The following is a 27092-nucleotide window of genomic DNA, read 5'->3' as shown; positions in this document are numbered from 1 at the left end:
TCACTAAGTGGGAAGACCAAGGCAGGGCTTAATCCCAGGACTCTGAGATCATGACCTGAGCTAAAATTATGACCTGAGCCATCCAGGCACCCTGAAGATGTTTATAAAGCACATATTAAAAACAGCATTGAAAAGTTATATTCTTTTTTTGCGATAACTTTTAAGATGTATTCTCTTAGCAACTTCTAAATATGCAACACAATATTATTGTCTATAGTTACCATGCTGCATAACATATCTCCATGACTTAATTATTTTACAACTGGAAGTTTGTACCTCTTGACACTCTCCACCCATTTCTCCCCCTACCCCCCTCCTCAATGCTTTTCCCCTGCAGCAGCCATCAGTCTGCTCTCTGTATCTAGTTTGGTTTCATTTTGTCATTATTTCACATAAAAGTGAAATCAGAGTATTTGTCTTGCTCTGACTTATTTCACTTAGCGTAACACCCTCAAGGCCCATCCACATGGCTGCAAATAGCAAGATTCCATCCTTTTTTATGACTAAGTAGTACTCCATTGCATATATGTACCACATCTTCCTCATCCATTCATCCATCGATGGACATTTAGGTTGCTTCCATATCCTGGCTATTGTAAATAAAGCTGCAATGAACATAGTAGTACATATGTCTTTTCAAATTAGTTCTTCATTTTCTTCAGATAAATCACCAGAAGTAGAACTGCTGGATCATATGGTGGCTCTATTTTTATTTTTTGAGGAAACTCCATACTGTTTTCCACAGTGGCTGTACCAATTTCCACTCCCGAGGCATCTCCTCTCTTAATGGAAATATCTGGCCGATCAGCCAGCGTAATTCTCATCATTAGATTCCTTCTTATAATTGGAGATTCAGATCTTCCCATTACAGAATTCATTTGCAGATGACCCTTGTTAAAATGCTAATATCCATATTAAGCTCTGTTAGCCTTCATTTAAATAAATTAATCAAATTAGTTAGTGAGTCATTTAGCAAGCCATTAGAAAGGAAATTACAAAGAGAGAAGTTCTTATGGTCCAGTCAGGAGCAGGGAAAATCTGGTTACAAGGTCTCCTGCAGGGAAGCCACACACGGGGCTGGTAGCACCTCACAGGGCAGGACGGCACAGGCAAGGTGCTGGGCAGGGGAAAAGTGGCCAGCAGTGAGAAGGAGGCATGGAGAGTCACTTACATTCCTGTAAGTGTACTTTGCCTCCTTTCCGTCCTTCACCCCAGTGGCCCATTTGACAATCTCTTCTCCCTCTGACATTCCAGAGTTCTTCCCTCAAAATGCAAATTGGTCCCAGCCTATCCAAAGAAGGCTGCACAGCAGACCTTCCACTTTATAGCCAACTCTGAGGAGCTGAAAACTCCCAAGTGGTATTGTTCCTCCTTTATTCAGCTATCCACACTGCTTTCCACTTTAATGATACCTGGATTTCTACGTGTAGGAAACCTAAGCCTGAAATCGCAATGCACATGGCTATCCCCTGGTCCTGGTTTCTCCAAACATCTTCCAGAACACAAAATTTCACCACCTTCTGTGGGGCAAGCGATGTAGGGCAAGGGTGTTGTCATCCTTTGGGAGGCAAACAGGAAGTCCATTCCTTCTCCCCATCTCATTACCTCTAAATAAATGCAAGCACACAACAGCCTGTTTTCTTTGATTCAGAATGTGGCAGACAATAACTACATGAAAAAGTTTCCTATCTGGCAGTGTCTGTTGTGAGAATTTTTCTTTGAAAAAGGAATGAAAGAATAAAATGCCCCTGAAATGTAAACTAGGCTCTGTAATTAAGCACTTTAAATCTGCTTAGAACAATTTTCTAGTATTTAAATGCTAACAGAAATCTTCTTCAAAAATATGAACAGACAAGAAAACCAGACCCAAGGTTCATAACCAATATAACAGGAAAACATTTTATTGCAGAATTGTTTAAGGCCAATGATTAAAAAAAGAAAAGAAAACCATCATGCGGATTAAAAAGCTAGGTTGGGTGGTTAATTGCAAGAGTGACCAGAAAAACCGCACATAAGCATACTGCAGATACTAAGCAGGCTTAGAGATGGAAAGCTGGCCTATATCTGATCGAACTACCTTGTGCCTTTTCAGAAAATCAGGGTGACAGATAAGCATATACAAGCTTGGATTAAAAAAAAAAAAAAACCCAACTTCTATTTATTATATTTTGCAACTATGATCTTTTAAAACGGTGGCCTTAGGAAAATCTGCTTTGGCAAGCAACTGCAGAGGCTCCTGTGGAGAGGAAGTGAAAAGACTGGGCTTATATACAAGGGCTGCTGGCACGTTCAAAGCGCAGGGGATAGTTCACAGAGCAAAATGTAGTCCTAAGTAAATGGGTTTCAGGCAATTTCAGTGTTAAGATAACATCATTAAGAGTAGAACAGATTGTGCTCAAACCCTGCTGTTTATAATTAACACGTTGCTTCCAAATACTCCAGGGTCCCTGGTAAATAGTCTTCTGCTCACATCCACCCAGACCAATCAGAGTATTTTCATCAGATTCCATGCTGGGCCAGCACCTGTCTGGACAAATCCAATAGAGCCAAAGAACTCCTCTCCCTGGCCAGCTAAGTAGTTGGATGAACACAGCTTGGCTTAGTCATTGTCACAGTGTCCATATGGCTTTGAAGCTTGTTTTCACAAGAAATCATACAAGTATTTTATTATGTCAAAGTTCACCGTCCTATAAACAAAAATAGATAATATGTTAGCATCCTCACCCCCTAGACTGCTCAGCTTTGTATGTGTGATTCTGGGAGGAACATGCAAAATAATTCACAACCAATGCTAACCAATCCTATAGTGCTATCAAAAGCACCATGATAGGAATGGAAATAATTTTATAAAAAGTCACTAGGAACAAAGTTTCTTTATAAAGTTTCCTTTTTTCTCCCATGCATAAAGTTTGCTTTTCTGAAAAAAGGGAAATGAAGTTAGAACTATTCAACATTCTGTACTTCAATTATACTACAGAAAGTTTAGATTTCATTTGAAAACTATTTGCTTTTTTGTCTAATAACCATGATAATTAGAGATGCAAAAGTATTTAAATCTTCTCTGCTTCTGAACACTGTTTATCTTCCCAAACACCTGTTTTATCATTACATAATGCATAGCTCATCCGTCCTCATTTGTAGCTTTCATTCTTTTCAGTCTTTTAACACTGGGTGACCTGTATGTGTATTGTAACTAAATCTGTATGATCCAAGAATACGATACAACAAACAGACGATGTGAATGTATATTTTTGTACTCTGATGGCAGGCAGAATAAAATAGCAGAGAGACAGAGACATATAATTATTTTTCCTTTCTCCAAACTCATTCTTCACTATAAATATTCAGACTTGGAGGTTTATTATTTGAATAAATGGTCAAAATAATTAGTTATAATGATCTAGCAATAAGTATAAAATTAAAGCTGTAAAGTATTCAATTCTGCAAAAATAATCATCCACAGAGAACAGTCTTTTAAAGATTCACTAATTGCACGCTCTTATTTATTAAACCATCATCAATTAATGTTTTTGTCTATCATTTTATAATACATTTTCTAAAAAAGTTTCTAAGCAAATGACTGACATATCAAATATTGTTTAAAATTTGGAATGGAGAACTATGAATACTGCTTATGAAAACACATTTAAAAATAGCTCAAATGAGATGCTCCAGCTATTGTGGTACCTAATGTAGGACCAAAGAATACCGTATTTGCTTCATTACAATAGTGCCTCTGAAGAACACTAAACCTTTCCAAATGGTATAAAAACACTGCCAAGACAATCTTGTTATCATTAACAGTAATAAAACAACTAAAAACAGTTACTAAAATTAAAAAAAAATCTCAGGCATAAAGACGTAAAATGTGTGGTTATTATCTCATAATCTATTTTATTTTTATGTTTTTCTCCTGTTCAATTCTAGGACCACCCAAATATACTGGCAACAAGGTACCACTAACCACTTTTTTTTTAAATAAAGTCATAAGAAGTACAAACTTCCAGTTGGACAAAATTGCCAAAATATATAAATCATACCGGTTCAGATCATCTTTTTTAGAGGATCTTAGAAGGAAAGAGACATAAAAAGCTATTTCTAACCACAGGCAGAAAGGGAAGGAGAATTTGTATATTCCTCCAGGCACATATACCCACCATAATTCTGGGTTTTAAGGTTATAAACCTAAAGTAACAAGATAAGGTAGACTTAATGTTAAATTTTATTGTTTTGGGTTTTTGGGTTTTTTGACATTGTGTGGGAAAAAAATTTAGAGGCAGCTAAGGTTAAAACATTTACATTTCAAAACTACAAGATTAGAAGCTATTTTTGATGGAATGTGAGGTAGTCATACAAAATGACCAATACGAAGACACACCTACAATACAAATGAGGGAAAAGAACAGAATTACAACTCGGTAGTGACAGCACAGGCCAAGCATCTGTATAATGGACTAGGACCAGAAAAGAACACGAAAAAATGAAATACTGTGATTTGTTAGTGGCGGGACTCCTTTATTTTACTCAGGCTAGTTGGGTAACTTGAGCAGAGTTCTGCAATGAGGTTTTCTCTGATAGAACAAATGGACTGACTTAAAAACACTACACTATATAAGTGTCTTCATCTATAAAAGCTTCACTACATTCCGTTTCTCTGCTTTGCCACTAGAAAGTACAAGGACACTGAATGATACCATTAAGATTTCTGGACTTTTTCATAACAGTAAATTATTCAGAAATTGAATATGTAAAATGTAAATATTACAAATGAATATGTAAAATCATTCCTTTAAGAAACATTTACTGCCCAAGATGTATGAATGCCTCTTTCTCTATCATCCCTCCATCCTCTAATGGATGGTCCCCACATACATTATTCTAAGACAAGGCAGAATTTGAAAGAATAACCACAAGGAAAACATCAAAAATTATATCACACATTCCAAGGATAACTCTGTGCTTCATAGGACTCAGAGACAAACAATTCACTGTAAAGAACACTTTAAACTTCTACAAAGAGAATTATGTACTTTGTACATACTTTCTCTGGCTTTTCATGGCTTCAGATGCATATTAAATTTATATAAATATGATTTTAAGGATTTGGATAGTTCTCATACAATACAGTAGTACTTGAAACTGAAATGAATTATTTTCGAAAGTAAGCATATAGAAAAAATACGATAAACACAATCTTAGTGACAATTTGTATAGGAGTAATCAATTCTTAAATCAGAATTCAGAATACTTTAATACAAGTTAGTTATATGGCATGTCTAAAGATTTAATTTTGCTGTTATCCTTTTATTACACTGTACTTATTCTTTTACTACACTGAAATACTTTTTTTCTCACGGGATACTACTTTATTTCCTTTTACTTTTGTGGGCAGTTTGAGTTCTTTTTTAGTTTGGTTCCACTGACAACTTGTAACCGGACAACTTTAAGCAGCCTTGCTATCTTATGTTATCTTCCCAATGACTGTGTAAGAAAGAAACTTAAAACTACCATTCAAATTAAGAACAACCCAAGGACAATATTTAATAAGCTTTTCATCATCTGTCTTCTCCCATATTCTACCTCTATGTTTTGTGCTTCCTTTAAAGCCTCCCACTGCTTCTCTGTCCAAACCTTTCCAGTGTTCCTTGGCCAATAAAGTTCTCTACGTCCTCTCCCTCTTCCATGAATGATTTTTCTCTTCTGGGCTTACCTGAAATCTGGCTCCCCCTAAAGAACTTGCCTCCTCTTCAGCTCTTTCTAATGAGGTTAGTCCAGGCAGTCCTGCTGGGTGGGGTTGGTGCCCTGGTGCAAAATACTCTGTTCCTCTGAGACTCAGATCATTCCATTCACCACCTTGTGTCCCCCTGCCCCTCTATCTTAGTCACTATATCATGCAGCACCCAGTTCAGTCTTCCTCTCCATCCCAAGACCTGCATCAGCTTTAGTGACCTCATTGCACACCTGTCTTTCCTACCTCCATTGGCCTTCTCTTCTACTTTCATGACCATATTCAGAAATATTCTACCTCTAAAAACATAAATGCAGGAATGCTATCCTCTGATCCCCAAGCTCTTTTTCTAAGAGCCTCTATCTGTTATATCTGGAACACCTTGACACAACCAGTTCACAAGCCCCTTCACTTGCTCGTGATCTACAAACACTTACTATTACATGCAGGCACTGAACTGCTAGCCCTCTACTGGGTTTACTTCCTTCCTTCCCCTCCTAGCTTAGACTCTATGGTCTATTACTTCAAGCACTCACTTGCTAGCATCCACCAAATTCACCTGGCTAAACCTCAATCCTATATGATTTCAACAATATTCCTTTCCTGTCTCAGCACTTACCACATGGAATGCTATTAGAGAAGATTCTAAGTTTCACAGACTGGTGCCACTGTGAATTCAAGGTCAGGAACATTAAATGGGCCTCAGTACTCCCAGCAAGTTCCTTCTCCTGACGACACTTCTTCCATTCCCCCACAGCAGCTACTTCAAATACCCATATTCCTCTCCAACTGCTACTACTTCTATCCTTGATCTCAGTTTTGTCTCCCCATTTAGACGCAAAATAGAAGACATCAGAACTCCCTCAACTTCTTGCCACCAAACTTCCAAACGGTGCCATCTGCATCCATTTTTTCCTCCTGTTATAATGCAAAAAGAGTCCCCTCTTTCATCCATTATTTCTTTCAACTCATGCTTCTAAAATCCCACGTTGATATACCATTTCAATCTTTAATCTCTGTCCTCTGTATCCTTAATTCTCCTCTATCACCTTTCCCATCAGCATTTAAATATGTTCAAACCCTTAAATAATAACCCTCACAACTCCATAACCCCTTTAGTAGCTAACAATCCTCTCTTCCCCTTCACAGCAAAAAAAAAAAAAACAAAAAAAACAAAAAAAACAAAAAAAAAAAACCACCTAGAATACAGGCTCATGAGGATAGGATATAAGTCTGTTCTACTTGTTGCTATATCCCCAAAGCCTGGCACAGTGATTATAACGGGCAACACAACAAATGTTAAGTGAACAAATGAATCAGAAACATTCTATTTGCTGCACCAATTTTCTTATAAATACTATTTAAATATGCTATAACCTGACTTCTAACCCACCGTATTCCTGTAAGTGTTCCTGATAAAGTTACAAATGGTGTTTTATCAGTAAATCAGATGGACTCTGCTTGATTTCTTGGCATCAGCTGTCAGTTTTGATCATCACACCCTTCCCTCAGGTTTTCCTACTTTTCTTGTGTATATAACTCCACATATAACTGCTTTATCCACTTAAGCTTGTATCGCAAGTATTTTTCTGTGTTTTTATCCTTCCAAAGCATGATTTTTAATAACTGAATAGTGGTTTTATAAAATAAGAATAGGGGCACCTGGGTGGCACAGCGGTTAGGCGGCTGCCTTCAGCTCAGGGCGTGATCCCGGCGTTATGGGATCGAGCCCCACGTCAGGCTCCTCCGCTATGAGCCTGCTTCTTCCTCTCCCACTCCCCCTGCTTGTGTTCCCTCTCTCGCTGGCTGTCTCTATCTCCGTCGAATAAATAAATAAAATCTTTAAAAAATAATAATAAAATAAAATAAGAATATACAATAAGTTATTGATCCATTCCCTTGTTTTGGACATTTAGGCTGTGTCCTCTGATCTAATCATTCATTCTCTACCATAGGAGTCTGAACTAGACATACCTACCTCTTCTTTGGTAACTATCCTTGAGATCTCTTATCTCCACCACACCTTGATTTGAAATGAAACTCCGTATCCTTAGTTCCCTTCTTGTTGCTGCCCCAAAAAACAAGCGCACAATGGTTCCCTTTCATCTGAAGTTTTACTGCTAATCACTATAGGAAAACATGAACTATTTATATATTTATTTTTACTAAGTTTAAAACATCGTTTAAGTTTGAGGTAAGGCAGTGACTGGCACAAACAGTCTGTTCTGAGCTTCATGGACTTATACTGTAGAAAGAAAGATGAACTCGAATTATTAAGTAATTAATCAAAACTATAAGTATCAGAGGAAAACAATGAGACCTATATACCTGTATACTGTGAATGGAGTGGGGGGATGATGGTGGTCATGGTATGTTTAAAAACGCTTCTTCTCATTTAAATTGAAATCTAAAGGTTATGCGGTGATTAGCTAGATGAAGGAGACAAGGTGATAGAAAGTGCTGCATTTGCCAAGATGGGAAGCAGAATGGTGAATATGAAGAACTAACAACAGCCAGCAAGGTTAAAGTGCAAATACCTTGGGGAGCAGTGTGTGTACCACTGTGGGTGGGAGACACAGTGATGCGACAGGGGCCAGATCACCAGGGGCCTTGTAAGCCAAATTAAAGATTCTTGTTTTTATCCCAAGAGTCATAAGAAACTATTGAAGACTTTTTTTTTTTGGAAGTATAACTGATATAACTGACATGTTATATTAGCTTCAGAAGTACAACATATTGATTCCACAATTCTATACATTACTCAGGACTCATACAATAAGTGCAGTCACCATCTGTCACCAAACAACATTATCGCAATCTTACTGACTATATTTCCTATTCTTTATTTTTCATCTCCGTGATTTATTTTGTAACTGGAAGTTTGTACCTCTTAATCCCCTTTATCTATTTCACCTATCTCCCCACCCATTTCTCCTCTGGCAACCACCAATTTGTTGTCTGTATTTAAAGAGTTTATTTGTTTTTTAGATTCTACATATAAACGAAATCATATGGTATTTGTCTTTCTCAGCCTGACTTAAAAATTCCACTTGGCATTATACCCTCCAGATCCACCCATGTTGTTGCAAATGGCAAGATTTCATCCCTTTTACATGACTGAGTAATAGTCCATTGCATATATGTACCACATATTTATCCATTCATCTATCAAAGGACACCTGGGCTGCTTCCATATCTCGGCTATTGAAAATAATACTGCAATAAACATAAGGGTGCATATATCTTTTCGACTTGGTGGGGTTTTTTTTCATAAGGAGGTAATATCCAAAATATATAAAGAACTTACACCACTCAACACACACACACACACACACACACACAAATCCAATCCAATTAAAAGAGAGGATTAAAAGATTATTTTAAAAAGAGGATTAAAAGAGATTAAAAAATGAACAGAGGACCCGGACACTTTTGCAAAGACATACAGATGGCCAACAGCCACATGAAAAGATGCTCAACTAATCATCAGAGAAATGCAAATCAAAACCACAATAAGGTATCACCTCATACCAGTCAGAATGGCTAGTATCAAAAATACAAGAAATTACAAGTACTGGTGAAGATGTGGAGAAAAGGGGACCCTCATGCACTGTTGGTGGGAATGTAGTTGATGCAGCCCCTGTGGAAAACAGTACGGAGCTTCCTCAAAAAAAAATAAAAATAGAAATACCATATGATCCAGTAATTCCACTATTCGGTAATTATCCCAAAAAACAAAAACACTAATTTAAAAAGATGTATTGCAGACTTTTAAGTAGGGGGGTGCCATTAAATTTGTATAAGATCATTCTGGCTATAATGTGGACAACAAATTATAAAGGATAAGAGTAGACAGAAGAACAATTAGAAGGCTACTAGAGAAGAGATGATGGGGGCCTGGTCTAGAGAGATTAATAGGACAAATGGTAAGTGAATGACTTTAAGATCTATAGGAGGGACTTGGTAGTTAACAGGACTAACGCTTGGATACTGGGAGTGTGGGAGAGAGAAATGTCAAGAATGACTCCCAGGTCTCAGCCCCATACAATGGGGCAGACTGCAGTATTAACCACTGAAATACACAACACTGGAGGAAAGCTGGATCATTCTTTTTTTTGTTGGCAGGCAGAAGTAGAGGTTAGAATTCCTGAGTTCAGTTTTGGAAATGTATTGGTGTAGCTGAGAAACATCCAATAAAGGTCAAGAATACTAGAATAAAGGTCTAGCCTTTAAAAACTGAGGAGTTATTAATATAGAGATGGTTGTTTAAGTCATGGGTATATCTAAAATTGCCTAGGGAAGAAGTACAATATGAAAAGAGAAAAGAGCCAAGTCTCAAGGACCAGCTACATTTAAAGGTCAGGTGGAAAGGATAAACTGGCAAAAGAGCTTTAGAAAAACAGCCAAAGAATAAAGAAGAAAACCAAAAGATGGAATCATGGGCTCTAAGAAAAGAGTTTTAAGAAGGAGAGTGGTCATCAGTGTTAGATGCCACTGAGAAGACAAACAGCCTGAGAACACTTCAAAAAAAAGGTTCTGGGGAAGATGGAGGAGATAAAATTCAGATCACAGGTGGGAGAGAGACCCCACCTACTGAAAAAGGAAACAGAGAAGATGAGCAGCTACGTAGGTAGTTCTCTTGTTGGTAGAACTCCAGTGAAGGCGTTCTCAACTGATGGTTACAATTATTTTGTGTAAAACAGGTGAATGATGAACAGAGTGAATTTGAAAAGAGTCAAGAATCAGGGTTAAAACGAAGTCTGTGAACCTTGTGCTCTATTCTTCAGTACAGGAGGTGGAATGGGTGGGAGGCTGGTAGAAGATAATCAAGCATAAGGAGAATGGGGAAACAGAGCCAGATTGCACGAGGCCCAAAGAAGTCCACATCTCTACAACAAGATGGGGGAAGCAGCAATTTGGAAGTGGCAACAAGAAGGAAGGGTGACACTTAAGGAGCCATAAAGTGTGAGAAAATGAGTAGCTACCATTAAAGGTAACTCCAGAGGAAGGAGTATCCCCAGGTAAGAATCAGGTTTTCATTAAGGCAATGAGGAAGAATATTAGGAGAAGACAGCAGGATATGGGAGGGAGAGAAAGAAAGAATGGAAGGTTAATTGAGCAGAAAAGGAACACAAAACATCATGGGGATGAGGGAGTGGAAGAGGGAAGATGTGGGAAAAGGAGGTGGTTATTCTTTAAACACTGCCCATGGAAGGCGAGGAAGAGAAAACAAAAGTAACAAAGCAAGCTACAGAGATCCCAAGTTCTATGACAGAATCCCAGGTCTACAAGTCCTGCTCCCTTCTTAGGTGGTAAATGGAAGCACACTTCTCTGGGCGTGTTTAATATCACTGATGCTAGAATTAAGTTTCTGTTTGGTTCACTGTACATTCATCGTACTGGACATTCGTAAGCCAATGTCTTGTACACATTTATGTTGGGGGACAACCCAACACATTTACAGTAATGACAAAATCCCTGAAATAAATATGCTTCATTCAAAAGTTATGTCTTTGATAAAGGCTCTTATATACAGAGTTTTTAAAAATCATTGTTTATAAAAAGAAAGGTACTGCCCCTTACAGTCACACTGAATACATTCAAAGTTTCTGTTCAATTTCTTCTGGGTAAAAGTTTGCCCATTTTTGCCATAACAACACATTTTAAAACCCTCACTTTATGTTTTAGAATCTACATGCCATCACACTATCTCAAACACCTCCATCATAAGATCACAGAATTTTTTCTCTGGGGCAGAGGCTGCCAACCTGTGGACTTTAGAATGTTAGGAAGCTGTCAATTTCATTTGAGGAGCTCTGCACATCCAGACCCATGTCAAGCACTATTTTTAGCCTGAATAAATAATGTTTCATGCCTATATATAATTCCACAATATATGTAAATATTTTCAAGATTAACTGAAAGATATTAAAAAATAAAACCTTTGTATTCAAAAGGGTCGGGAAAGCACTGTCTTACAGACTATCTTGTTCCACCTACCAGTTTACACGCACATTCACCTCTTCTACCACACGGCCTGACCGATTGCTATCCGGCTGCAACCATGAGATGAGGTCATTTATTCATATAAATGGCTGGAACATTTTTCATAACAGTAAGTAGACCTCTCTGTGAGGAAACTAGTTACATTTTTAGACAGCTCTCATTTTGACAGACATACTTTCTTCCCTAGAACTTCTAACTTTCAAAAATTACTCAGTAGTCTCATCCACTTTGTACGTGAAAACCCCTGAAATATTTGAGACAGTTACTGTATCCTTCCTAGGACTTGCTCTCATACCCTGTCCCTCAGTCAGGGAGGCGATGTGGCTCTTCATTCTACCACTCTCCTCCCGCCCCCCTTGGCATGTGCCCATTTGTCGATGCCCCTCTTAAAATGCAAAGCACAGGACAGCACACCAGATTTGTTCTGCCTATGGGAACACACAGCAGACCTATTACATCCCCTGAATGAGACACCAGGATCATTAAAACCTTGCCATCGGCTAAAATACTTAGGACTTAAGCCGGGTCTCTTCCACCTTGTTTTAGGACATTTGAGTTTTTTGTAGTCAACTGTCTGTTAAATCCTACCTTGCTTCTATGGGACTATTACCCCAATCTTCTAAGGTCTTTCAGAATCTTCCTTTTTGCCATCTAACATATTAGCTGCTTCTCCCAATTTTATGTCATGTGTAAATTGATGAGAGAGTTCATTCTACAGTGAAACTTATTCATTCTTGGCACTTAAATGATCTTCTCTTGCTTAAATGACTAATGACATTACATTAGGAAGAACATTAATTTTTATATTTAGTATATCATTTACATAATTCAAGACATTTTACATTAACGATTATTCTATGCTTACCTAGCAATAGCTCTGATGAAATCTAGAGATACCGTGCATTTGTATTTTGGTCCATCAAGCTGATCGTCATGGCCAACCAGGGTTAATAGCTGAAGGGTCACTAGAGAGGCAATCTAAAAATAAGAAAACATTTTTATGAGCTGTTTTGATGAGCTTACATGATGTCCTCGTTTCTAAAACATTCTATAGTCCCTCTGATAAGATATATAACTGAATTCATACGAATAACTGCAAAGAATATAACTTTGAAATTGGTATATATAAATTTGTACATATGCTTGAAGTCCTGGTTAAACAATCAGTCTTTAAGGATTCCACTAGAGACAGCTTTGTTTCATTAATAACTCAAACGATTGCTAATCTTTAAAAACCACAAATAAAGTACATTCCTTCTTTACTCAGAATTTTATGGAGTTTCTATCTTAACACCTGAGAACATTATCTGTACTCCCTTGAGAACTGAGAAGTTAAAATGTGTATGTGGGCCTTTTTCAGAGTTGGGTAACTGGTTAGATGAGACATAAACACATCCTTCAGACCATCCTTCAGGTGGCTTAGCAAGATTTCAAACCTACAGTCCCTGCTCATCCTACTACGCTACACAGACTCCATTTTCTGTCTTCCATTTTAAAGAGAAAAGTGTTATGCAGTGTTCAGTCAGCTGTCGTTACTTTACCAACAAATTAAAAAATGAACAGATGGTAGATACCACAGTATTTTATATACAGAAAATTCTATATTTAGCAACGATGAAGCACTTTTGCTAAACAGAAAAACATTTTGTACTAATATATCAAAATATGAAGCTCTGCACTCAAAAAGCGAAGACTTTAACTTCTAATTCAATATCACAAATTAGGTTATGCCTTGAAACGTTTTTTATAGATGTGTATGTTGAAAAGAGTTATGCATTCTGCAGCTGTTGTATGTTGTTTTACAGGTCTATTAGAACAAGCTTATTTGTAGGGTTGAAATCTTACAATCTCCAGTTTTTATCTATTTCATCTATCAAAATTGATAAAAGTCTCCCATTATGAGAGAGTCTGTCCTTTTCCTTTTGTAATTGTTTTTTTGTTTTTTTTTTTAAAAGATTTTATTTATTTATTCGACAGAGATAGAGACAGCCAGCGAGAGGAGGGAACACAAGCAGGGGGAGTGGGAGAGGAAGAAGCAGGCTCANTCATAGCGGAGGAGCCTGATGTGGGGCTCGATCCCATAACACTGGGATCACGCCCTGAGCCGAAGGCAGACGCTTAACCGCTGTGCCACCCAGGCGCCCCTCCTTTTGTAATTGTTAGTTTTTGCCTTATACTTTTGAACCTGTTATTAAATGCATGCGCTTAAAATCACTGTGTTTTGCTGGTAAATGAAATCTTTTCATTACTCTCTAATGGTCGCTTTCTTCAGTAATGCCTTTGCCTTACAGTGTATTTTTCTAATATTAATATATCTATATCAACATTGTCTTAAGTGATAATCTTTTTTCCTTTTTCAACATCTTGTTTTCAAATTTTATATTTTCTTTTTTTTTTTTTTAAAGATTTTATTTATTTATTCGACAGAGATAGAGACAGCCAGCGAGAGAGGGAACACAAGCAGGGGGAGTGGGAGAGGAAGAAGCAGGCTCACAGCGGAGGAGCCTGATGTGGGGCTCGATCCCGTAACGCCGGGATCACGCCCTGAGCTGAAGGCAGACGCTTAACCGCTGTGCCACCCAGGCGCCCCCAAATTTTATATTTTCTTAACTTTAGACAGTTCTCATGTAAACAATATGTATTTGGGATTACCTTTTTATAGCCAGTCTGACAATCTTTACCTTTTAGTTAGACTATATGCTCCACTTGCTTTTATTGTAATGATATCCTAAAATTTTATTTCTATCATTATGTTAACCTATTTTTCTTTATGTGTCTTTCTTGCCTTTTTAAAAAAGACTTATTTGAGACAGAGAGAGAAAGAGAGAGAGAGCACACGTGTGCATGAGGGAAGGGAGGGGCAGAGAGAGAATCTTCAAGCAGACTCCCTGCTCAGCACAGAGCCTGACGCTGGGCTCGATCCCAGGACCCCAAGATCTCAACCTGAGCCAAAACCAAGAGCCAGATGCTCAACCAACGGAGCCACCCAGGTGCCCCTCTTTCTTGCCTTTTACTGAACTGAATTATAATACTTTTCCATTATATAATTTGCTCTATCTCAGAAGTAGTTATACACTCCAGTTCTAATTTCTGTTTTGATTTCTTCTTTAGCCCCTAAGCTATTTTAGAATTAATTTCCACTCATGAAGTTTTTCTAGTGTTTTTAAATTTGGAGATTTTGGGGGGCAGGGGTGGGAGGGAGTTGCTGGAAATCACAGGATATGGTCTGTATACTGGCAATCCTTCGAAATTTGTTGAGACAGCTGGCTTGTCCAGGAGAAAGAAGAATGCACAGAAACCTGAATGTCATTGTGACAAAGAGTGAAACTGACCATGGTAGTAACCCTGCCTGTCCTGCCTGCCAGGCCCCTTCCTTCTTTGTCCCCCAAAATGTCTCCAGCTGATGGCAACTAAGCAGAAAACATGCCCACAAAATGTGATGACCTCACACCAGGCAGAAAGATTGGAATGAGATAAGAGTCTTCTCTCTTATTTATGTAAGTACCTATAGAGAATATCCTCCATTTTGCCTCTTTGCCTGCAAAACCTAAAATATTTACAATGTGGCTCTTTACCGAAAAAACTTGACAACCCCTGCATTAGAAAATTGCTAGATTCAGATAATTAATTTAACCAATGTGGAAATCAAAATGCTCGCCGACTTGCCCGAAGTGGTAATGACAGGACAGTGCCAGAAACTCAACTGGCTAGGATTTAGCTTTCCTAACTACAATTCAAAACTTTTGAAAATCATAACTAAACTGTGATCACAGCTAAGAGAGCTAACATCTAATGAGTTATGTTAGGACTCTTGTCTGAAAAAAAGTATGTGCTGAACGAATAGGGATGATCTGTAAAAAAGGAAGCATTCAAGAGAACAGACTTGGTAGTGTGCCTCCAGTAATGGGACTAAAAGACTCCTTGCCCATTAACTTAGAAATCTGAGTAGGTGCTCACTGTGGAGGTGGAGTTGTTTAGCTGTCACTCAAGGTATTAAGATCATCCAATCATCTTCCCACTCCTACTCCTGAACCCACTTTGATTCCATGCTTAATCTTCTCATTTCAGACAAGAAAGAAGGAACACTCAAAGTTAGGAAGACCTATCTTCTTCCACTTACTACAATTGATTAGTCACTTCAACAAACTGAGCCTCAATTTGCAAAACTAAAAATCTGAATAATATTAAACCAACCATGCTGTATATTCTAAGTATTTATGAGATAACCAAAAATGAGCAGAAAGTCAAGGTACTATTTCAATGCTTGGCACAGAGGAATTGCTCAATAAATCACACCTATTAAGAAATGAGTTAATTCTTAGTTAATTCTTTAATTCTGAGTTTATTGAGCTGATCAGTAAACTTAAATATCCCATCTGCTTAATAATTTTTTTCAATTACCTAGTCTGCTTAAAAATATTTATCAATAAACTGGCATTCTGGCTTATACATTTGTCTCCTGAGATTTGACCAACATAATTAATTTTAATCATATTCCTGAGATACTGACCACCCCTAGGAAAATCTACAAAACCAAAAACCTACGAAAAACCTAAAAGCTAATGGCCAGTTCCTGAAGCGCCCGCCCAAACAACAGCTCTAGTGTCCTGACTCTGCAGGCTACACCACCAGACCTTACCACTGCTGCCCCCTAGTCTCACTGAACTGTCTCTCACTTTTAATTTTCCAAACTGTGACATGAACATTTTAAACTTGCTTTTAGTACTTAAAGATAACATAAGTTCTACTTGTGACACTACTGTGTTTGACTGAAGTCCAAAAACATAAACTGTATCTGATCAACTCCTTTATTCAAATAATTACATAAATTATTATAAGCAATAGGAAAAGTTTAAAAAATGGCTAAAACGAATGAACTGGTAACACTGCTACCTATCTGGAAACTTAGTCATCAGACATATATCTTCCAGTCCATAAATTACAAACAATATACCCCTTCTTTCCTAGGGTTTGCCCCCAAATAATATAATGGTATTCAAAAATATCAAAATTGGTACACATTACAATAGGGATGTAAAAAGAATATTTTTAAATCATTACCTTTAACTTTAATTTTTGAAAGTTTAAGAACAGGTATTGATAGGTAAAAAATGAAAGACCTTGTTTTCTTGACTGATTTTGAATTACACAGGGATTAAAATGAAGAGAGCCAAACAGGTAATTAAATCATTTCAATCCCATAAGATTCCTTCACATTTTCATTGGAAATGCAAAGAGGAAAATGAAACGATAGAAATGGGAATCCAGGTGATAAAAAAATCAAAGAGAATCCAAAGTAGCCTACAGCTGGCAGACATTACTGCTATTTTCTAAGTGAAGTTATTTCTATTGTTAGTATTCTTACCTCATCCCATGAAGATATATGGAAAGTAAAACTGATTCAAGGAAAAATGATTTCATAAGCTAGGAAATGCTTTTCTTAGTAAAATTTTATATGCATATATGAGTAAAGTTAATGAATGGTAAAAATAATTCAAGTTATTCAACATTTTCATAAAAAATAAGAGCTTCCATTTACCTAGTGTAGGAGTTAAAGTTCAATGGAACAAAAATGGTTAAAATTAAGTTCACTGTTAAAAACGTGTGGAATAGTGATGTGCCCATCAAATGAGGTCATCTGTAAAGCACTCAGCACAGTGCCTGGAACACAGTATTTATTTAGTAATACGAGGTATTATTTATATTATTACTACCTATTAGCATTATTTTTCAATTTCAAATTTAATGAGTTTTTCTAACAGCTCATTAATTTAAACTACATTAGCATGGTGATGGGTATTAAGGAGGGCACGTATTGCAATGAGCACTGGGTGTTACATGCAAACAATGAAGCATGGAACACTACATCAAAAACTAATGAAGTACTGTATGATAACTAACATAACAATAAAAAAATAAAATAAGATAAAAAATAAAACTATGGTATTTTATTTGAAAACTTTGAATTTCATATAGCTTTCTGAATAATATACCATACTTGACTTGTTTAGAAACATAAAGTAAAACTTAAAACTATCTGCAGGCTTAAAATACCTGTATTAAAAGTACAACAAATTAAAAATTATATAGCAGTCTGGACACAGCTGTAGAGAAAATTAAGGAACATGGGAAGAGTTCTGAAGAAATTAACCAAAATGCAGAGTACAGAGATACAAAGAGGGAAAATATGAAAGAGATGATTGAACACAGTTCTTACCAAAGATCTAGAAGGAAAACAGAGATGGACAAAAGGGGGCACAAGCTGTATCTGAAGAGGTAACAGATGGGAATTCATTTGAGAAGATGAAAAACACCAAAGCACAGAATTAAAGAGCTAAATAAATCCACAGAAGGAGGAATTAAAAGAAATCCACTCCTAGACACATCATAGTGGAAGTGTAGCCCTGTACAAGATAAGAGGAGTTCTTAAAAGAAGCTAGAGAAGAAAACACATTACATTCCTACAAGTAACAGTTGGACCTACAGATTTCTTAAGAACAATGAAAGCCGTAAAATAGTGAAAAGATAGCTTCAATGTACTGAAGAAAATTACCGTTAACTCAAAACTGTACACCCAGAAAAAAACAATCTTTTAACAATGAGGATGAATTAAATGCAGTTCCAAACTAAGAACAATCAAAGGTTTGCTACCAAGAGATTCCTACTCAGGAAATTTCTAAAATGTATCTCCAAGGTGAAGGGAAAGCATCCCATTAAAAGGTGAAATGCAAGAAGAAATGAAGAATGAAGAGAGTGGAAAATACGATGGTAAATTTAAATGAATGTGCCTGCAGAAATGATAACAATAATGTATTATGGGTTTAAAAATAAGATTAAAGGGCACAGTACCAGTAATATATAAATTGGGAGTACAGAAAATGAAGTTAAATTGTTCTAAGGTCCCATGGTATCTGAGAAAATAATAGTGCTTATTAAATCTTGCCTTTGATAAGTACGAATGTTATAATTTTTAGAATAATAACTGAGAGAACAGAAACAACAGTAGGTACTTGTAAATTAGTAGAGAGGAAAAACTAAATTATAAAAATAATCAATCTAAAAGAAAGTAAAAAACAAAAATAGAAAGTATAAAATTATAATAGATATAAACAAAATTATATTAGTAATTATATTAAAAGTAAACTAATTGCTGAAAATTAAAAACAAAGATTGCCCGAAAAAAATAAATCCAACTATGTACTGTTTAGAAGAGATACCTCTAAAACAGAAGACAGAACGAAATACAACAAATACTAACTAAAAAAAAATCAAGGTATATCAGCACAGATAAAACCGATTTTAAAAGAGATTTAAAGAAAGGTTCACTTAATAATGAAAACATGCAGGCCCAGTGCTCATCTCTCTTATGAGTTACTTGAGATCTTTACTATGAAGGGATGAGACACAGAATAAGATCAGCAGCCAAGGGATAGTGAGGGTCTTTGGAAGAGTATATACATCACTGAACATCAGGACAAACTCGTTACCCTTTCTATTTTGGAAGCAGGTAGAAATCATGATGAGAAAGTAGGCCTGAAATTTTAAGGATATATAGAAAAGAATTAACACAGTTTCCTACAGCAAAATACATTCATTAACTTCAATCTTTTCTATTTTTCTGTAAGGGATTCATTTGCTAAAGCAGGTTAGTAATAGTCATTTGAAACTCACACATTAATCTTATTACTCAATACAGGTTTCTTTAGTTTTCTTTTAAAATAGAAGAAAACATTAATTTCATTTTTACTCTGCCAGTGACACTTCCTTATAATATTTCTTATAACTTCTACTTTCCTGTGATTCATATACTCTCATATATTTAATCCTTTAATTCAAATTGTATGCTAAATTATTCTTATATATTTTTTCATAAAGAAACAAAAAAAATCTGTCTTAAGTTAGAATTTCAAGAATATTTTTGGATAGCTTACTTTTATTACTTTTATCACATTAGTTTCAACAAAATTCCAAAGGCAATAAGTTGAACTAGATAGTCCCGTAAGGTCACTACCAGAATTCCATGGATCATCATGTAAATTGTGTGAAGGATACAGTATCACTTTAAGATACAGCAGTCAAAAGGCACTTCCAAACTATTAATAATATGAATGCTCAATTTGGAGGGGGAGGAGGGTATGATTTAGGAAAAGTTAATACACAAAAAAATCTAAAACCAAAATGAAGCAATTAAATTAGGATGTGATTTTTCAAATTAAAAATCACTAATTTCAGAGTTTTTTTAATTCCTTGACCTTACCATATGAACAAAAACAACATACAGAGTTTGAGAGAATACTACATAAAGCAACGCACAAATGTACCAACAATCTAAAAGTACTCTGCCAGTTTATTAAAACACTGCTAGAGTAAAACTGAAAAAAATCATGTACAAAGATTAACTTGTGGAATGAATATTTTGAATCTCAAACATATTAACTTATACCAGGAGAAAATATATGAAACTTTCAGAAAATTATTTCTATACACACATAAGTTCAAGAATACCTACCTTCCTCAGGACTGTTCTGGGAGTGTCTGTTAATCCGATTACCTCTTAGAGCTAGATGTAGTCTATACTTAGCCAATAAAATGGCGGAGGGAGCAGAGGAGGGGTGAAGGGAAGGGCTTTTTGCTAGTATCTCCACATCTAGAAGAGCGTTTTAGGTTATAACCATAGGTCTGTTTATGCATTTTTATGAAGTACTCGTGTTTGTTGTGGACAAGGCTCATTATTTTGTAACATCTAAGCTTTTTGGATGTCGTGAAGTGACAATGTATGATAAAATGTATAGCTAGTGAATTAATCAATTTATAAGTTTCTTTTTGTTATCCATAGGAAAGAAGCATCTGGGAGATGGAATTGTTAAGCTGTCTCTGAGAAATGTCAGGACTTAGGCTGGCAGCAGAGGGGCAGAAGGAAGTACAGAGGGAGAGATGTATGCAGATGTGTTCACATTTACATTGTAATGATTACTGTTAATGTGTGTGTGTCTCTTTGGCTGTAGTATAGGAACACATTAAGTGATTCAATGGAAACATACCTCCTTGCTAGTATTTGAAAAGTACAGATTGCACAATGAATTCTTTTAGAAGCATTATACACTGTGTACTGTTACTTTATGTCTCAGTTTTAACTGAACATTAAGGGAATGCAGTATTTTAATTGTAACTCTGCCAATATCTTTATCTAGAGGTCTGTTGCCATTTTTGTCCTTTAAGAAATTTTTGTCACCAAGAAAGGCAGGATTATATTTTTTTTCTTTCAGATGGAGTTGGTATAGTGAATTCTTGGTTATCAAAATACTCGGAGTTTTGGGACTTTGAAATAAATATTCACAGTGTATAAAAAAGCATGATACATAACCGTACAATCTTAATTACATTAAAATGCTTACTTGTGTAGATACACACATGGGACCTAGAAGTCAAACTGTAAAGTGCTTGTGATTATGGATGACTTTGTTGTTTCTTGTGTTTTTCAGTTTCCTTTTACGCCCATTAACTTTTAAAAAATAAAATTTTTAAAGCTAAAAAAGAATATCTACTTTCCTCTCCATTAGCCAATTCATAAAAATTACCTAATTTTTATTTCTAATTGCATATTCATGAAACTTTCTAGAGCACCTCCTGAGTTGTTCTAAGTACTGTGCATCTACTGATTTACTTCTTTGCCCAACTTAAAATGTTCATGATAACATAATGAAATTGTTATCTCTAGGCTGGCATTAATACCTTAATAGTTTAATATAATCAGTAGGAATATGGCAGAAGTCTCTAGACGGTGAAGGTACTTGGACCAGATTCATTATATATAGTGTCCTGGTTGTGTGTTTGTACACGTGCATACATAAGGTAGAAGTGGGACGACAGTCCTTGCCATCTCCTGCAGCAGCCAATCCTGTTGTTAGAGTCATTTCCACTGGTAAGGCCCCAAATGCAAGAAGTGATTCTGAGTAAGGCTCTGTTTCTAGCAAAGAAGAATAAACTGGAATATGCTACAGTCAATAAAATTAGTGTCTTAAAAGGATTTAATCTTGATTGGGGATAAACTCCCTAAGTAATGTAAAATATACTTGAATATTCTAAAAAAAATGTTAGCACTAATTTACAGAAGGTTTCTCATGCAACTGAACTTTGTTTACCCTTGAATATACTGTATAAACAAATACTAACAAAGAGCCTAGAAAGTAGGGTTAGAAAGAAAATATAAAAAATTAAATTAAAATATAGGAGAACTTCTGGTCCAGACAAGATGCGATAGATTCATATTTACTGGTCTTCCCTGGACAACTATACAGCCTGGAAATGACTTAAGCAGCAACCAAAGGAGGACTCTGAAAGATGGAAAGAGGAAGGTTCACTACTTAGGGACCCAGGACTAGAGGAACAATATAAAAGCAGGGAGTCCTGTGATTCTCCACCCAACAGCACAAAGTGATCCAGCCTAGCATCCCCTAATTCCCAATCCAGAACAGAAAGCTACCCAGGTAAGCTTATTCCTCCCTGGACTGAACACAAATCCTGCCCCCACAAAACTGGCAATTCTGAGTTCTATGTGTCAAAACACATTCCTTCATGAATAAAGTGGAAATACAGACATTCTCAAACAAGGGAAAGCTAAAGAATCTGTCATTAGCAGACCTACCTTTAAAGCGTGATTAAAGGAATTTATTCGAACAAAATGGATATGGTAAAAGAAGGAACCCTGAGTGCCAAGAAATAAGAACAGTGGAAAGAGCAGAAATACAGATAAATTAAATAGATTATCTCCTCATGAATTTTCTTAATCAAATCTGATTAAAAACTATACCCACCTGATACTCAAGACAATATCAAAACCACAATGAGATACCATCTCACGCCAGTCAGAATGGCTAAAATTAACAACTCAGGAAACAACAGATGTTGGCAAGGATGCAGAGAAAGAGGAACCCTCTTACACTGTTGGTGGGAGTGCAAACTAGGGCAGCCACTCTGGAAAACAGTATGGAGATTCCTCAAAAAGTTAAAAATAGAGCCATCCTATAACCCAGCAATTGCACTATAAGGTATTTATCCAAAGGATACAAACATAATGACTTGAAGGGGCACATGCACCCCAATATTTATAACAGCAATGTCCACAATAGCCAAAATATGGAAAGAGTCCAGATGTCTGACAGATGAATGGATAAAGAAGATGTGGGTGATATATATATGAATATTACTTAGCCATCAAAAAGAATGAAACCTTGCCATTTGCAACAATGTGGATGGAACTAGAAGGTATCATGCTAAGTGAAATGGGTCAGTCAGAGAAGACAAACACCATATAATTTCACTCATATGTGGAATTTAAGAAACAAAACAGATGAACATAGGGGAAGGGAAAGAAAAGATAAAAGATGCAGAACTCTAGGAAACAAACAGGCTTGCTGGAGGGGAGGAGGGTGGGGGAATGGGGTAACTGGGTGATGGGCATTAAGGAGGGCACTTGATGTAATGAGCACTGGATGTTATATGCAACTAATGAATCACTGAATTCTACCTCTGAAACTTAAAAAAAAAAAAAAGCCAGAAAAAAAAAAAAGTGGATGAATCTTAAAAAGAAAGTAAGAAAGCAAAAGGATCTGAATGGAAGTAAGATTACCATACTTCACAGGACGTGGTAAAACACTGACATCACTTATAAAAAACAAATATACAATTATTACCTAGCAATTGTACCACTGGGCATTTATCCCAGGGAACTGCATGTTCACACAAAAGCCTGTACATGAATGCTAATATAGCTTTATTTATAATAGCTAAAACCAAAACTATACAAAGAATGGGAGAGCCCAGATGTCCTCCCAGGAGTGAATGGTTAAACAAACTGTGGTACATCCATATCATGGAATACAATCCAGCAATAAGAAAAAGAATGAACTACGACACATGCAACAATTTGGATGAATCTCAAAAGAATTAATTATGCTGACTGGAAAAAGCCAATCTCAAATATTACATACTATATAATTCTATTTATAAAAATTCTTTTTTTTTTAAAGATTTTATTTATTTATTTGACACAGAGAGAGCACAAGCAGGAGTAGCAGCAGAGGGAAAGGGAGAAACAGGCTCCCTCCTGATCTGGGGCTCGACCCCAGGACCCTGGGTTCATGACCTGAGCAGAAGGCAGATGCTTAACCAACTGAGCCACCCAGGCACCCCTATAAAAATTCCTGAACTGACAAAACTTTAGAGATGGAGATTGGTGGTTGCCAGGGATTGGCCGAAGGAGCAGGAAGGAGGTGGGTATGGTTATAAAAACATCGTGGTGATGTCACTGGTCTGTATCTTGACTATAGTGGTAGATATACAAATCTACACATGGGATAAAATTTCACATAACCAAGTATGCACAGACATACACAAAAATAAATATATGTAAAAGTGGGAAATCTGAATAAGATCAGTGGACGGCATGAATGTCACACTCCTGGTTGTGACACTATAGTTTTGTAAAATGTAACCTTTGGGGGAAACTGAATAAAGGGCATAATGGAAGAGCCCATATTATTTCTCACAATTGCATGTGAATCTACAATTACCTCCCAAAAAAAGTTTATTTAAAATATAAACATACAAGATCCAATAAAATAAGTACACAAGAAAAAATCTGTAACAATGTATGGTGAAAAATGTTATCTAGACTTATTATGGTGATCATTCCATAGTATACGCAAATCTCAATTCCTTGTTTTATATACCTGAGACTAAGATAATGTTGTATGTCAATTATACCTCAATAAAAACATACATCCAGTGTGTCTGTATGTACATACAAATGTACATACACTGATAAAATACACAAAATACAGAGAGGGCTTTGAGAAAGACCTTATAAACTGCCAGAATAAGTTTTTTCTCAAAATGTTTAAGTACCTATGAAATTACAAATATCTACTTGTAGAAATAAAAACTTTTGACTCATATTTACATCAGATTTAAAGAAACTACTTGATAAAATATTGCTTAAAATGGACAAATTAGAGACGTTAATTATTTCAATATTGATATGTTACTATGTTGAAGCTATGTAGATTTTAAAAAGCATACAGATTACATATTTTCTTACTGAAAGCCAGATGTTTAGTTATGATTTGTGACTTAGCAGGAAAGGATTTGTAGCTGCTGGTTTCATGCTCTGAGCCCATAAAGGTCTCACAAAGTTGCTACAAACCTGTGACTTGTACAACTTATTTCCTCTAGCACATATGATTATAGCAAAACTATTATTATGTAAATCCGAGCCTGAGTGTTCCACATTTTCCCAAAATTTACTTTTTATTTCTATTTCTTAAAACTGTGAAAGTCTGTTTGTGTGGTGACTATAAAAACCAAATGCTTCAATATAAAAATGACTATAAGGCAAAATTCTGAGCTAGCCCATCAGGACTGAAAACCTTGGAGATCAATGCCTCATTTTACGGATGAGAAAACAGACATCATAAAAGGATGAATAGCATTATCAGTCCCTGGTCAGTCACCCCAAACAAATATGTTGAGGCACTTTAGCAGATGTTGCAAAATTATTTAATCCAAAAGTCCCAGTGAAAAAGAATACATACAACATGTACACCATGTTAGACATTTAAAAAAAAATTAGAGTTGTAAAAATAAATTTTAAATTAAGCACTTACTCTTAAGAATGTTTAACATATTAAAAATGTTTAGCCAAAATAATGATTCACTTTGGGTGCTGATGAACATTAGAAGGTGGTCTTGCCAAAGCTATTTACTGTACTGAAGACCCCAGTCAGTATGTTTATCTTTTCTTCTAGTGTCCCTCAAAATTCCTGAGATGACACATATGTAACCTGGCACTCCTTCCTTCCTTTAGGATTTAGCAGAGGATATGGACAAAACATGAGTGGGGGTGAGGGGGGAGAGCTATGGGATTGGTTAATATTAGAGACCATGGGTAACAGTGGTATGGGGACTAGAACTTATTATCCAAGCTCTACAGATCAGACACAGACATTGATAGATTAGATCTCTAAACTGTACAGACAGACACTGTGGTAGGCACTTTAATTTCTTCAGTCCTCACAAGAACCCCACCATGAATTAGGTACTATACATAAACCCCTTTTTCCAAATGAAGAACCAACTTCAAAGCAGTTAGTAGATGTTTAAAGTCACTGAGCTAACAGTTGTAAGAGCAGCACTGAATTTGAATACCACTGGAATCCAAAGCCTATATTCCTTACACTACAGCAGCAGCATATAGGGAGCTGCAGCATATAGGAAGAGATAACTTTGTTGGGACAGACTAAGGAAACCTTTATGGAAGAAGTAAGTAAAATGACGACTCTGGAAGCATTACACACTGAAAGGGGGTTCTGTGAGTATGCTTGAGGTGAGAAACCCAGCAGCAAAGACACCACAGACAAAACAAAGACCTTAATGAAACTGTAGCAAAAAGGATTAAGAAATATCTCAACATAGGCAAATGTCCTGCCCCAGGGATACAGGTAATAGCCTTAATAATAAACAATCCTATGAAGAAAATTATCAGATGCGAGGGGTGTGATATCACCAAAGTAAAATATTAAGTGCAATTTACTAACCTAATGAAATGTTAACTTTTCATAAATCAGACTGCACATTAGACATAAAATTACTGCTTTTAAGGTTTAATTTCTAAAAGATAATTTCTAAAAGATAAGGTAGGGAAAAGCATGATTCCTTAAAACCTGAAATTACATAACACTAAAAATGGCATTACAAAGCAAAATTTCTCATACATTGGAAGATTAAAGATTTACAAAAAAATTATTATAATAAATCAGACAAAACATATAACAGTTGAAAACATTAAGTTAGGATAAACATTAAAATTTTAAAAAGCAAAGGCAACAAAAATGTCTTTCCTGAAACACTGAAATCATTCTCAAGAAGTGTCATTTTAATTAAGTTAGTTTAAATTTTTGTGGGGAAATTATTACCCCCCTTTTTGATTTCTATTACCTATTAAGGCATATTCTTTTGTCAATAATTTTCAGATTTTAACCATTTTCCACAGCTGTTTTTCTTGTCTACTGTGCCAAGCTCAAATTCAAATGAATGAAATTCAAATGAATATGTAAGTAGCCCAGGTAGTGGATTTTCTTTTTCCAAGTGAGGATTTAGATTTGGTGCCAGGAAGTACAGAATAAACTAGAAGAAGTCAGGATCTAGTAGAGGATATGGACAAGACTTGAGAAATGGGGGGAAAAGCGCTATGGGAACTAGTTAACATCAGTGTTAAGTTTGAGTCATATGTTGCCATTGATGTTTTTCCTCAGAATAAAATTTCTGGTTTTTAGTCCTTGGTTTAAAAATACACAAAACT

General features: G+C 36.1%; 1 protein-coding gene across 1 annotated transcript in view; it reads right to left on the bottom strand.

The window, feature by feature from the left end:
* Positions 1-1872: 1872 nt before the first annotated feature.
* The window catches only part of ORC5 (origin recognition complex subunit 5), an 85323-nt gene continuing 60103 nt past the window's right edge, over positions 1873-27092 (bottom strand). Inside the window, exons 13-14 of the mRNA XM_002926931.4 lie at positions 12600-12712; positions 1873-2687 (exon numbers count right to left, since the gene is read on the bottom strand). Of these exons, the coding sequence (XP_002926977.1) occupies positions 2642-2687; positions 12600-12712 (159 nt within the window). The 3' untranslated portion in view covers positions 1873-2641. The remainder of the gene's footprint in view (positions 2688-12599; positions 12713-27092) is intronic.

The sequence above is a fragment of the Ailuropoda melanoleuca genome, chromosome 1, assembly GCF_002007445.2.
Source record: "Ailuropoda melanoleuca isolate Jingjing chromosome 1, ASM200744v2, whole genome shotgun sequence".
NCBI classification, from domain to species: Eukaryota; Metazoa; Chordata; class Mammalia; order Carnivora; family Ursidae; genus Ailuropoda; species Ailuropoda melanoleuca.
This window is presented reverse-complemented; position numbering and strand designations above follow the sequence as displayed.